Source organism: Fistularia commersonii, chromosome 33 (assembly GCF_037954325.1).
Source record: "Fistularia commersonii isolate RoL2024-O1a breed Wild chromosome 33, RoL_Fcom_v1.0, whole genome shotgun sequence".
NCBI lineage: Eukaryota > Metazoa > Chordata > Actinopteri > Syngnathiformes > Fistulariidae > Fistularia > Fistularia commersonii.
Window position 1 is genome coordinate 10096656 of NC_141316.1, and position 13737 is coordinate 10110392.

The 13737-nt window shown below is 46.2% G+C and overlaps 2 protein-coding genes across 3 annotated transcripts; one reads left to right on the forward strand and one right to left on the reverse strand.

Moving 5' to 3' along the window:
• The first annotated feature begins 2382 nt into the window (after positions 1-2382).
• aldoab (aldolase a, fructose-bisphosphate, b) lies at positions 2383-6043 on the forward strand. Of its 2 annotated transcripts, none has more exons than XM_086140913.1 (8): positions 2383-2493; positions 2868-3109; positions 3861-3979; positions 4338-4604; positions 4680-4840; positions 4990-5248; positions 5337-5536; positions 5621-6043. In XM_086140913.1, the coding sequence occupies exons 3-8, from the start codon at positions 3868-3870 to the stop codon at positions 5711-5713; spliced, it is 1092 nt and encodes a 363-aa protein (XP_085997039.1). In that variant the 5' UTR covers positions 2383-2493; positions 2868-3109; positions 3861-3867; the 3' UTR covers positions 5714-6043. The 2 variants fall into 2 exon arrangements, with proteins under 2 accessions (XP_085997039.1, XP_085997038.1); XM_086140912.1 differs by having other exon boundaries at positions 2388-2480.
• A 2835-nt stretch (positions 6044-8878) lies between these two features.
• LOC147215017 (chymotrypsin-like protease CTRL-1) lies at positions 8879-12472 on the reverse strand. The gene is made up of 6 exons (XM_086140914.1): positions 12378-12472; positions 11548-11562; positions 11304-11463; positions 9810-10078; positions 9591-9730; positions 8879-9394 (listed from the first exon to the last, which is right to left on the reverse strand). Exons 1-6 carry the CDS (start codon positions 12430-12432, stop codon positions 9056-9058), a joined length of 978 nt encoding a protein of 325 aa, XP_085997040.1. The 5' UTR covers positions 12433-12472; the 3' UTR covers positions 8879-9055.
• Between the last annotated feature and the right edge of the window lie 1265 nt (positions 12473-13737).

Consider the following 13737-nt stretch of genomic DNA (forward strand, 5'->3'; position numbering starts at 1 on the left):
GTCGTTCTCCGGAGGCCGACCCTTCGGCCATCGGTCACTTTTAAGCAAAAAAATGATGACATGACAAAGGAAATTCAGGTTCTGTTCAGATCCTTTTCTTTGTCGCTGTAAGTGACAGGTGATGCACCTCTCCAGACCGGACAGCCGCTGCCTCGGTGATAAACAAGACAGACCGTTTCCTCTTTTTGTCTTTACTTCCTCTCTGCAAGCAAATCTAGGTTCCACAACCTCTCAAGTTGACTGGAAGGTATGCGCGAAGACACCGTTCGTTTTCCAACAGGAGGAACAAAACGTCGTGAACGTGAAGCGAAGCGAGCAAAGTGTTGACAGCAGCGCCAAATTTGGATATGCAACAATGTCAAGGGGACAGTCCTTAAAATCATTTGCATGCAAGAAAACCTCCACGCCCACATTTGCATGTCCGCTGGTCTTTGTTCGACCGCGCGACGGATCTGTCGAGGTTGAATCAAGGCGTTGCGGAATTAGTTTTTCCGTTGTACGTGTTTAATTGCAGAAGTTTGATGAAGCGCTCGTCCGGCTTTACAAATGTCCTCACACACACACAGGAAAACATGAGTCTGCTGAAGTAACACGACTCTTTTAAGATCCAATAAGATAAGATATGACAAACTTTATTGATCCCCATACACGAAATGTTTTTGTCACAGCAGCGAAACGGTTATTGTGTCAATAAATATGAATATAGATATAAAAAGAGAGACAATTAGTTGTTAATTAGACAATTTCAGTTGTGTATTTTTCACCCTCACTGTTCGTTGATGTTGCCCATTGTCATCCCTGATGTTGTTGTCTATTTATCCGCTGACTATTTATTTGTGGATTTTTTTTTTGTCTTGCTCTTCCCTGTCTTCTGCTTTTCTATTCATATTTATACTCATTATTCCCTTTTTTTTTTTTTTGACATCATAACTGTTACGCTGCTGTGACAAAGGAATTTCCCCTATGAGGATCAATAAAGTTTATCTTATCTTTAGGGGACATCCACAAACAAATAGACAGCAGAGAGAAAACAGAAGATAAAGGAAAATAACGGACAACAGAATGGAGGGAAAAAAAGAAAGTCAGGGTGGAAAATAGACGACATAGACCAAACATAGATAGAAACATTGACCAGACAAAAAACAGTGACGATAGCGATGACAAACATAAAATAAATAAAATAAAAATAAAGATAGAAATAAAAAATTAAAAGATAAAAATTAAAAATTAAAAATAAAAAGAAAAAAAAAGAAAAAAAAATAAAAAAATAAAAAAGACTAAACATAGATAGAAACATCGATGACATGAAACACAGTGACGATAGCGATGACAAAAGTAAAATAAAGTAAATTAAAAATAAATTAATAAACAAATAAATAAATAAATAAAATAACGAATAATAAAAAAAAATATGAGAAAAATCATTTTTTAAAAAATAATAAAAAAATAAAAAAGACTAAACATAGATAGAAACATCGACGAGACAAAACACAAACAGGGTGATGATAGCGATGACAAAAATAAAATAAATGAAAATAGAAACAATTTTTTTTTTAAAAAATTAAAAAAAAATAAAATAAAAAATAATTATGAAAAATAATAATTAAAAAAAAATAATTGAAAAATTATTAAAAAAATATAAAAGAATAAAGATAGATAGAAACGTCGAAGAGACTAAACACAGAGTGACGATAGCAATGACAAGCATAAACTAAAATAGATTAAATAAGATTAAAAAATTGAAATAACGGACAACAGAATGGAGGGGAAAAAAAGGAAGTGAGGGTGAAAAATAGACGACATAGACTAAACATAGATGGAAACATCGACGAGATGAAACACAAACAGAGTGACGATAGCGATGACAAAATGAAAATAAAAAAATGAAAAATAATGAAAAAAATAATAGAAAAATAAAAAAAGACTTAACATTATTAGAAACATCGACGAGACGAAACACAAACAGGGTGACAATAGCGATGACAAAAATGAAATAAAAAAATGAAAAATAATTAAAATAATAATAATAATAATAACAAACAAAAATAATAATGAAAAAATAAAAAAGACCAAACATAGAAACATCGACGAGACGAAACACAGAATGACGAAACACAGAGTGACGATAGCGATGACAAAAATAAAATAAACAAACAGAAAGAGGCAGGATGCGAGTGGGCTGATGAGATCATATCTGTTTCCCGTATTCGTCGTGCATATCGACTTCCTGGCCGTCAAACCGGACAAAAAAACCTTTCTGATTCCGACTGCACAATAATTTCCAACGCAATGCAGATCCCCTCCCCCAAAGATGCGACTTCTACTTTTTGCTGATGCAGCTCGGTAATTAAGTGGATCGAATATAAGGCTGCGGGCAACCCCAGTGTGTGTGTGTGTGTGTGTGTGTGTGTGTGTGTGGGGAGCCCAGTGGCCTAACCTTCCTCGCGGCGCAAAAGACGATCAAGAAAGGTCAAGAAAAGGTCAGGATCCACGGTCTGTGTCCGTGTGTCTAGATTGGATTTCTAAGGGCAGGTTAGCAATGCGGTCACATGCTCTCCCCGTGCGTCTGTCAGAAAGTGTGTTTTTAACATCGGCGCGTCACGTATAGACGCCGTCTGTCCCCGCAGAGCTTTCCAAATGCTGAGATGACGGATTTCAAACTCGACGCATCGGAATAAAGTCCGAAAAGTCTAGGTTCCTCTCGGTCAAAGCGTACAGTCGCACCGATCACCCGCGTTCGATTTCTGATGATTTTATCCCGACAAATAGTTTCCACATTGATATTTTGACTTCACGCCTTTTTCCCGTTTGTCATTTTCCCCTGATATGATTTTTTTTTTTTTCTTTTTTTTTCCTCCTCCTCCCAGAGACTGAAGCGCTCTTTGCCCTTTCACCGGCTGCTCACCGCCACGTTACTCCGGCCCCGGCCACTCTGAATGTCACGAGCCGTCTCTGGTTGCACCCTTTTCTTTTTATAGTTGAGCAGCTGAAATGTGAGGGGTCACAATGGGAGGATAAATACGAGGGCCGGCGAGCCGGAGGGGCGTCGCAGACGAAGGCCGGATCTTCTCCCCTCTCACTTCTCCCAGCTCTCCTTCTGAACTCGAAGGTAAAAGGACGTATTTTATTGACGACCGGGGCGCGGAAAAACATCATATTTGGACTTTTTGGGGTCCAAAATAGTAATAATAATGAAGGATTGTAATGCATGGGCTTTCTCACATAAGGATGTAATAGTTAGCTTCTATTTGAGAGCATTATGGGGTGTCGCAGCCAATCCGTGGCAACTTTTTAATAAATTAAAACAATCTTCGATTATCAGTAACAACAGTGAAATTATAAATACGCCTGATTCCTCGAGCGCCGCGTATCATCCCACTCGACGCATCATGCTTTACCTCCATTAGATTAAAAGTTTCAGCCGGCGTGACTAAGATTATTTTTCAAAAGAACCCGCATGTTTTCCAGCTTGTTCGTACCAGAGTGCCGGGAACGACACCAGAGTTCCTTCAGCCGCCGGGGCTTTGCAGTTGTACGTTTTATATTTAGTGCGGCCCATTGAAAGAACAAGGAGCGGGGGGAAGGGGCTGGAATGCACAGGAGTACCCAGGAAGTTGCCGGGAAAGGTCACAGATAAGAGGCGAGGATAGGGAAAAGGTCACGCGCCTGGTTGCGGCGGTCTTGACGAGGGGGGCGGGGCAGAGGCCGCCTGACACCGGATCCGGGTTGTCCAGAACACCGAGTACATAACGCCGCTCGCCTTATTGGCAGGACAAACCCCAGTAGGTGTTTAGGTGAACTTAACGGGCGATCGAGACGTCCTTATGTAAGCTCATCCCTGTCCTTCTCCTCCCGACCAGAGACAAGATGCCTCACGCATACCCCTTCCTCACTCCTGAGCAGAAGAAGGAGCTCAGTGACATCGCTCACAAGATCGTCGCACCCGGCAAGGGAATCCTTGCTGCAGATGAGTCCACCGGTAAATGACCGACCTCGAGCATACAACTATGGCTCTTGTGTTTGGTGAATGTTAGTTTTAGATGGTTTGCCGACCGGCAGTTTGAAAGATCGGCGAGAAACTTGGTATGTCAGTGATGCGGGTGTAGTGCCAGAGGACAGAAGCCCTCGGAAAAGCATCGGTCCACCATAACCACCATGTTCTTTAAGCATGTTCTTTCCTGAAAATAATCCAATGCACCAGAAATAAGAGCTTTTGGAGACACGCCTCTAAAAGTCGGTCACTTTTTTGGAAGAATTTGATTCGATTTGAAGACTGAATGGCTGACGTGTCAAAAAGTCTGGTCAACGCACGCTCTTATTTCCCCCTGCAACTCCAGGTAGCGTAGCCAAACGCTTCCAGAGCATCAATGCTGAGAACACTGAGGAGAACAGGAGGCTGTACCGTCAGCTCCTCTTCACCGCTGACGACCGCATCAACCCATGCATCGGTGGCGTCATCCTCTTCCACGAGACCATGTACCAGAAGGCTGACAACGGCAAGACTTTCCCCCAGTACCTGAAGGAGCGCAACATGGTGGTCGGCATCAAGGTCGACAAAGGTGTCGTCCCTCTGGCCGGAACCAACGGCGAGACAACTACCCAAGGTGAGTTGAGAACGGACCGGGACGTCCGGCAAATACCGGTCCGGACGACCCATTTTGTGACCCTCTGGCCTCCAGGTCTTGACGGACTGTACGAGCGCTGCGCCCAGTACAAGAAGGACGGCGCCGACTTCGCCAAGTGGCGCTGCGTGCTGAAGATCACCCAGACCACCCCCTCCAAGCTGGCCATTCTTGAGAACGCCAACGTGCTGGCCCGCTACGCCAGCATCTGCCAGATGGTACGTCACAACGGACCGAAACTGAGTGAGAGCGAAGGAATGCTGAGGGCGGAGAGTGCAGACAAACACCTTTTCACCCGGTGATACTGGACATCTTGATTGATGAGTTCCTTTTCTCTTGACAATCCTGCACACACTCCACTTTCCAGCATGGAATCGTGCCCATCGTGGAGCCCGAGATTCTCCCCGACGGCGACCACGACCTGAAGCGCTGCCAGTACGTCACCGAGAAGGTGCTGGCTGCCGTCTACAAGGCTCTGTCTGACCACCACGTCTACCTGGAGGGCACCCTGCTCAAGCCCAACATGGTCACCGCCGGACACTCCTGCTCACACAAGTACAGCAACCAGGAGATCGCCATGGCGACCGTGACCGCCCTGCGCCGCACAGTGCCCCCCGCGGTCCCCGGTAAGCCGGACGCACGAACCGGCAACACTTTTGCGCGCCGTATCCCCGAGGGCCACTCGGTAAACGTCTCCGACGTTCTTTCTCGAAGGTATCACTTTCCTGTCTGGCGGTCAGAGTGAGGAGGAAGCCTCCGTCAACCTGAACGCCATGAACCAGTGCCCCCTGCACAGGCCCTGGGCCCTGACCTTCTCGTATGGCCGTGCCCTGCAGGCCTCCGCCCTCAAAGCCTGGGGAGGCAAGAAGGAGAACGGAAAGGCTTGCCAGGAGGAGTTCATCAAGAGAGCTCTGGTACGCGAGCGTCCTCACGCGAGGTAGTTGTAGGGCAGCTTTGGGTCGCGGTACTCAAGAGTCGCTTGTTTCCTTCTCTTGCAGGCCAACAGCCAGGCTTGCCAGGGCAAATACACCAGCAGTGGAAGCAGCGCTGCCGGAGGAGAGTCGCTGTATGTGGCCAACCACGCTTACTAAGCGTGACCGTCCTCCGCCCTCTCGTCATTACATCGCGGTGGAAAACATGTCGTGTTCTTATTCTTCACCACAACATGTGAGAATAGCGTCACTTATCAAAAGCGTCCTGGTGGACGGTGGGCTGTTGCAACTGGAAGGAGATTTCGGGAAACTGTTCTGCCTCCATTCCCTTTCCTTTTTAATTTTTTTTTTTCTAAACACCTTTTTTCAGGTGAAGATTCCCCCCAAAAAATAGTTTTACACGAGTCGTATGATTTTCTCACACATCGGATTTCACCAAGTGCAACACAAGTTTCATACTTCGACAATGAAATAAACTATTTACCCTCAGCTCCTGTTTCACTTCCCTCTTATCTTCTCATGAAAGCAACGGACAACTACATTTGAATCAAATAAATCAGAGATATTTCTTAAGACAGGAAACCACCTGATTTGTTGTGAAGTATATCAGATAGTGAGAGATGCGGAGACCGCATTCAAAAATACGTATGAAAATGAGTCGCATATTATTTTCCGCCAAACTTAAAGGGCTCACCGGAGCCGTGGACGCCGGCGAAAAACTGAGGAGTTGCTTATTTGATCTAACGCTAGGTGTCTGGCGGCGCAGGGATTAGCGCTTCCTCCTAACAGCCAGAAGGTCAGTGGTTGGATTTCCAACCACTCCAAACCTTGCAGGAGGTTCTCAGGAGACCCTCCACAGGTGTGGACGAGAGGGGAACGGCCTCTTTGTCTCAATATGACATACATTGAACGGTTGTACGTCTCTGTTTGCGGCCCTGCGATTGGTCCAGACTGGACCCGCCTCTCGCCCAACGATGGCCCGGGATTGGCTCGTAACCCCGACTGCTGGACGAGCGGTGGAGATAATGAACCAGTGAATTACGAGGCGACGTTTACGAATCCTCCGAACGGTCGATGACACAAGAGCAAGTTCTGCTTTCAGCGCCACCGATTGGTTTATTCCTCCGGCTCTCAGCGCTCGCCAGTGTTTCCAGCGGCTTCCGAGAGGCTCCGGGCCTCTAGGGGGCAGCATTTGCATGGTGTCACGGTTCAAGCTAGCAGGTGTGATGGAACAGGAACTTCTCCTCTCTCTCCGTACGCCAACAAGAACATTTTCGCCTTCCAGTCCAACCCCAGTGCGCCTCGTTCATTTCTAGACCTTTGAGCAGCGTTATGGGTAAGTAAAGGTGTTTTATGTGAATGTCGTCTAAGAGGTTAAAGCACTTTAATTGGCATACATAGCAGAAGAGTGGTCATTTGAGTCAACCCTCGTGCATTTTATATGTCACCTTACAAATCCATCTGGTTTTAGCGCTAATTATTTCAACCGAATGCCTCTGTCTGCGTCTTGCGTCAATTCACACTATTTTGTAACCAGCCCACAAACAGGACCTGCCACATCCTAGGAGGAAGTGGTAGGTTCTGATCGTGGGCTCGCTATTTTCATCATAGGTGCACTTCAACTATGAGAGACAGAATGCAGAAAAAAAAAAAATCCAGACAGTCACATTATCTGATTTTTGCATAATTTATTTGCAAATGGTGGTGGAAAATAAGTATTTGTTCACCTACAAACAAGCAAGATTTCTGTCTCTCACAGTCCTGTAACTTCTTTTGTAAGAGGCGCCTTAGTCCTGCACATGCTACCTGTATTAATGGCACCTGTTTGAACTGGTTGTCAGAATAAATGACGCCTGTCCACAACCTCAAACAGTCACACTCCAAACTCCACTATGGCCGAGACCAAAGAGCTGTCAAAGGATACCAGAAACAAAATTGTAAACCTGCACCAGCTGGGAAGAGTGAATCTGCAACAGCTAAGCAGCTTGGTGTGAAGAAATCAACTGTGGGAGCAATTATTAGACAACGGAAGACATACAAGAGCACTGATGATCTCCCTCCATCCGGGGCTCCATGCAAGATCTCACCCGTGGGGTCAAAATGATCACAAGAGCAGTGAGCAAAAATCCCAGAAACACACTAGGGGACCTAGTGAAGGACCCGCAGAGAGCTGGGACCAAAGAGGCTACCATCAGTAACACACTGCACCGCCAGGGACTCAAACCCTGCAGTGCCGGATGTGTCCTCCTGCTTAAGACAGTACAAGTCCAGGCCCGTCTGAAGGTTGCTAGAGAGCATTTGGTTGATCCAGAAGAGGACTGGGAGAATGTCCTATGGTCAAAAGAAACCAAAATAGTTTTTGGTAAAAACTCAACTTGTCGTGTTTGGAGGAGAAGGGAGTTGCATCTGAATAACGGCATAGCTACTGTGAAGCACGGCGGTGGAAACGTCACGCTTTGGAGCTGTTTTTCTGCAAGACTGATCCCTGTAAAGGAAAGAATGAACGAGCCCATGTATGCTGAGATTTTGAGTGAAAACCACCTTCCATCAGCAAGGGCACTGAAGATGAATCACGGCCGGGTCTTTCAGCAAGACAATGATCCCAAACACAGCGCCCGGCAACGAAGGAGTGGCTTCGTAAGAGTGGCCTAGCCGGTCTCCAGATCTCAACCCCATGAAAATCTTTGGAGGGAGTTGAAAATCCGTGTTGCCCAGCGACAGCCCCAAAACATCACTGCTCTAGAGGAGATCTGCATGGAGGAATGGGACAAAACGCCTGCAACAGTGTGCGAGAACCTTGTGAAGACTTACGGGAAACATTTGACCTGTCATTGCCAACAAAGGGCATATAAGAAAGTATTGAGATGAACTTTTGTTCTTGACCAAATACTTATTTTCCACTATCATTTACAAATAAATTATTTAAAATCAGACAAAGTGATTTTCTTTTTTTTTTCGCATTCTGTCTCTTATAGTTGACGTGTACCTATGATGAAAGTTACGGGCCTCTATCATCTTCTTAAGAGGGAGAACTTTCACAATTGGTAGCTGACTACATACTTTTTTGCCCCACTGTTTTGGTAGACGGATGCCGGAATTGGAGGTCTGGAGCAGGGCTCGGCAACCTTGAACACCCAAAGAGCCATGTGGACCCAGTTTCCACAGAAAAGAAAACACTGGGAGCCGCAATTACTTTTTGACGTCTAAGATAAAGGGACCATTGTATCTTGTTAGCCAGTTCTTCTCCACAAATTAGGCATACTGGTAGGCCACTCACGTCAGAGATAATGCAAGTATTACAAAATGTTCTATTTTCTTCAAATATTTTTCTTTGCTTATATTTCTCCATATTTTGCCAACCTGGGGTTGATAGTCTCGACAAATTGACGGTGTTTTGCTGTTGCGAACCTTGAAGGGAAAAGCCCAAAGCACAAGAAGATCTCCTTGCTCACTACAAATAGACTTAGCCCACATTACAAATCTAAGATACGACGCACAAGGTCAGTCTAACAGCATACCGAAACCACCAAGAGACACTGCCAGCGCCACGGAGAGAAACGGGAGCCGGTTGGTCGTGGACTTGGAGTTTGCATCTGCATCTGCATCTGCATCTGCGTTCTGGCACACAAAGCTGGAGTCTGGGTCAGAGCCGGGGGAGTCGAAGGTCACGAAGGTCACTCCGGCCTCGTCCACCTTGCTTGTGATCCACGTCTGGAACCGTGACACTCGAGCGTAGACGTCGGGGAAGCCGCGCACGCCGCAAGGCACGGTGAAACTGGTAACGCCCGTTTGAATCCACACCGAGCCTTGTTTGCATTGCAGCAGCCCGCCGGAGTCCCCCTGAGAACCAAGAGGGGAAACAAGGACGGCTCAGGGATCGTTCTGTCTGAGCAGATTCTCCAGCAACACCTACCGGGTGACAACTATGTATTGTTCTCTGAGTTTCTAATCAACGCTACATCAAGGAAGTGATTAATACTTCAGAACAAGACATGCATGTTTCTTCAGATGCCCAAACAGTGAGTCATTGTTCAACCTGGCAAACTCCTTGACCTGCTCCCCCTGCGCAGATCATGCTGTCGGTGATCGGCTGGGAGGCGATGCTGTAACTGCAGCGACACTGCCGTTCCCCGACCACGGAGACCTCCAGCTCCTGCAGCATCTCCGACAAGGGGTCTGCGGAGGAGAGGCGGGACGTCTTTTGGTTCACGGGCTTCGGATTTTTGCGAAGTTGACCGGAGCGGGTTGTTTTTACCATCGACCCCGAGTTGACCCCAGCCGGTGGACCAGCAGGTGGTGTTGCCGTGCACCCGGCTGGAGTTGCTCGCCAAGCAGATGGGTCTGATGAAGTCCGTGAACGTGACGGGGTCTCTCAGCTTCATCAAGGCGACGTCGTTGTCGATCGATATTTCGTTGTAGTCGGGGTGGACGTGGATCTGCGACACGGCGCTGACGACCTCGTTGACGTCGGGGCCCGTCAGGTTTTGTTTTCCCAGGTACACCCTCCACACCGAGGGGGTTGTTCTAGATTAAATAGAACCAAAAGAGATAAGCTGGTAAAGAACTCAGTTCATATTCGATTTTTATCATCGCCGTCACTGCAGAAGTGGAAGTACAGGTTGGATCTTCAAACAGATCTGTTGACATTAACCCTAAACCCTGCCTGCTTGGGTTCCTCCCAACGTCCAAACGCATGCAGCAAGAGAACCGGAGACTCTTTCACCCAGATGGGTCAACGTGAGGGTGAACGGTTGTCGAAATCTTATCGTCTTGTCAAGTCTTCTACTCGGAGACCTTTCGCCCCTCATCCCAGAGGCTTCTTCGCTTCTAACGTCCTGTATGGAATGTGAAAAGCTAAAGATAAACAAAGGAGCGAAACCTGTTCTCCTTCTGGTGGTGGGTCTTTCCTGGTTGTTTGGAGGGTGCAGAAGGTCCTGGTCCTTGTGTGCAAATCCATCTTGGTATAGATCCCAGTTGTGTCTCCTTTGTTTAGCTTTACCTTTTCACATTCCAATCCACAAAATTGCTCTTTTGTTCCAACGAACAACACCCTCATCAGCCTGCCAACCGCCTTACACCTCGTCTCTGCAGATCAACTCTTGCCGTTATGCGACAACCAACCATAACCCTAAACCAGGGGTCGGCAACCCGTAACACCAAAAGAGTCATTTGGACCCGGTTTCCTCGGAAAAGAAAACACTGGGAGCCGCAATTACTTTTTGACGTCTAAAATTAAAGTATCACTGTATTTATTGCTTTTTTTTACCTTTACACTTTGTATAAACAAGTGTGTAGTGTGTTGCTTCTGAAATTCACAAAGTTTTACGGAGAAAATTAAATTTTATTTATGTAATGAACTCATTTTGAGCTTTGGGCTTTAGAGCGTTTAGCGGAGCCTTGACCTGAATTTTAAAAATAAATCGGGAAAAAATCACCGTCAGTAAACAAAAAATAATTATTTGCAAAATATCTTCATAAATATTTATTTTACCTGGTTTATGGGACTTCTGCTCCTGAACTTCTTAAATATTTATAAATCATTCTGTGAGGCAAACTGCCGAGACCGTTAGTTAGACCGGGTTTAGCTCCGGGCTTCGTCCGAGAAATTGGATTATTTAATTCAAGTCTGCGATCATTTCAATCCTAAAGGCGTGGCTCAGAGTGTTTGGCTCTCTTTCCTGCACAGGAAACCAGACGTACGAGTTTAAGGAGGTGTGTGTGTGTGTGTGTGTGTGTGTGTGTGTCTTACACCACAATGCAGTGAGCCGCAGTGAGAACCCACTGATTGCTGATCAGGGTCCCCCCGCAGAAGATTCCCTGGCCCTGCACGCTGACCTGCCAGGGCCACCAACCGGCTCCGGCCGCCTCCCCGCCAACGATCCTGGGGTTCAGAGGCGCCTCGCCGCAATCTGACGACAGCAGAGCGCGTCGCAGCTCACGTATGTTCATGCGCCACGCTAAAACCGATGGTCATACAAGCTAAACATACTTACCCTGGGCTCTCGAGCCTGCGGGCAGAGAGACATAAGAATTATACACTGCTCAAAAAAATAAAGGGAACACTTAAAAAACACATCCTAGATCTAAATGAATGAAATATTCTTATGAAATACTTTGCTCTTTACACAGTTGAATGTGCTGACGACAAAATCACACAAAAATGATCAATGGAAATCAATTGTATCAACCCATGGAGGTCTGGATTAGGAATCACACTCCAAATTAAAGTGTAAAAACAAACTCCAGGCTGATCCAACTTTGATGTAATGTCCTTAAAACAAGTCAAAATGAATCTGTGTCGCTTCCTGAGTGGACGCTATGATTTCACACAAGTGGGATTCACTTGGAGTTACATTGTGTTGTTCAAGTGTTCCCTTTATTTTTTTGAACAGTATCGTAACAGCAAATGCTTCCTGTATGTGTGTGTGTGTGTGTGTGTGTGTGTGTTCGATACAGTATGACTGCAGTCACAAGGCTACAGAGCAGTACAGCTCCATATGGAGGGAGCATACAATACATGTACTGTTAAAAAACCAAAAAAGGTCAAATTGAAGTGAGAATAAAAAAAAATAAAAGAAATAAATGTCCGCCTCCACTTTATAACTAGATGTTTTTTTGGCCTCCTGATGCAGAACGGGCTCTGCCAGGAGGACGACGCGATAAAAAGTCTTCCTTCGGCAGGCTCACACACACAAATTCACACTTTCAATGAAATGATGATACGACATTCTCCAGTGACCTCGCCGCCCTTTCTCGCCAAATCTCTCAACATCTGTATGTGTGTGTGTGTGTGTGTGTGTGTGTGTGTAAATAAGCAGCTCACCGTGCTCCACGAGAAGCCCACAGACCAGAAGAGCCAGCGTCCTCCAGGGTGCCATCACTTGCAGCTGACGAGCAAATCTGATTGAGTGAGCTGCTTTCTTTGCCTGACAATATAAATATGTGTGTGTGTGTGTGTGTGTGTGTGTGTGTGTGTGTGTCTTCATTGTATTGAAATAATAACAAACCTGTTTGTCTTAATGCCACAGATTGCTTTCCTGCTCTTTGTACCGATGCCATATTTTTCTTGCCGGCAAGAGAGGATGCGGGTACTCTTCTGCTCCCTCACGTATGACATCATCTCAGCCGGCGAAGTCGCCCGGCTGCTCGGAGGTGGCAGAGATGAAGATGTGGAGGTTCTCTCTGGGAGCGACCAGGATGGGGAGGATCAGGAAGGAGTCCATTCCTGAGACGACGCATCGTAGATGTTTTGGAGAGAAGGTCAGAGATGGTTGGGTCATGGACAGAGGAGGGAGGGTGAATATATTGGTGGACGGATGCTGGAATTGGAGGTCTAGAAGACCAAAGAGAAGATGGATGGATATATAGAGAGAGAGGATTGGAAGTTTGAGAGGAGGATCCAGAGAAGAGGGTCAGATGGAGAAGGTGGATTCACCTTGGAGACCCTGAAGGGAAAAGACCAAAGGAGAAGAAGAAGAAGCTTGCTTGGTTGAAGGCCTGCAAACAAACAAGAAGCTGGACTGCAGGACTCCTGATTCCCCTTCACGTCCAGAAAGTCTCCAGCTGGATTCTTCTGGTGTGGAGTCTCCATGTTCTCCTTGCTTCTGCGTGAGGTTCCTCCAGGTTTCCTTCCTCACGCGTTGTCCAGACACGCCAACAGTTGTATGACGTGTGAATGAAAGACAGCTGAAGTTCCCAGCTCAACCCATCTGACCAGTAGCGCAGTTAGCAGTAGCGCAGTTAGCAGTAGCGCAGTTAGCAGTAGCACAGTTAGCTAGCAGGACACGAGTTGGGGTGTGATCATCTCCGGCCAGCTCGCCTGGACGAGGGTGTCTGAAGACCTGAAGCAGTAGAGTTGGAACAAATCTGCACAGCAAAAGTGCTCCGAAAAGAAAGATGGTTTATTTTATATGTATAATAGAAAAAACATATTCTCACATGCGTGACGTTTCGAGCAAAACATAGGCGCCTCCTCGGATGCCTACCGGAGATGCGTGTCAACAAACGTATTATTGTGGCGCCATTTTTAATGAGAATGACCATCTGATGGAGTCTCCTTTTGTTGGATATATTATATTTACATTTTAGCATCATAGCATTAGCTTCAGCGCTATTTGAGAGCTAAACCAAGAAAACAATACTTTCCCTCATATGTACAGATACCTGTATACCGATACGGGGAC

Coding starts and splice junctions, on each gene's coding strand:
- aldoab (XM_086140913.1), top strand. CDS start 3,868: ATGCCTCACGCATACCCCTTCCTCACTCCTGAGCAGAAGAAGGAGCTC. Junction 3,980..4,337: donor TGCTGCAGATGAGTCCACCG/GTAAATGACCGA, acceptor CTGCAACTCCAG/GTAGCGTAGCCAAACGCTTC. Junction 4,605..4,679: donor CGGCGAGACAACTACCCAAG/GTGAGTTGAGAA, acceptor TCTGGCCTCCAG/GTCTTGACGGACTGTACGAG.
- LOC147215017 (XM_086140914.1), bottom strand. CDS start 12,432: ATGGCACCCTGGAGGACGCTGGCTCTTCTGGTCTGTGGGCTTCTCGTG. Junction 10,079..11,303: donor GCGGCTCACTGCATTGTGGT/GTAAGACACACA, acceptor TATTTAATCTAG/AACAACCCCCTCGGTGTGGA. Junction 9,395..9,590: donor CAGGTCAAGGAGTTTGCCAG/GTTGAACAATGA, acceptor CTTGGTTCTCAG/GGGGACTCCGGCGGGCTGCT.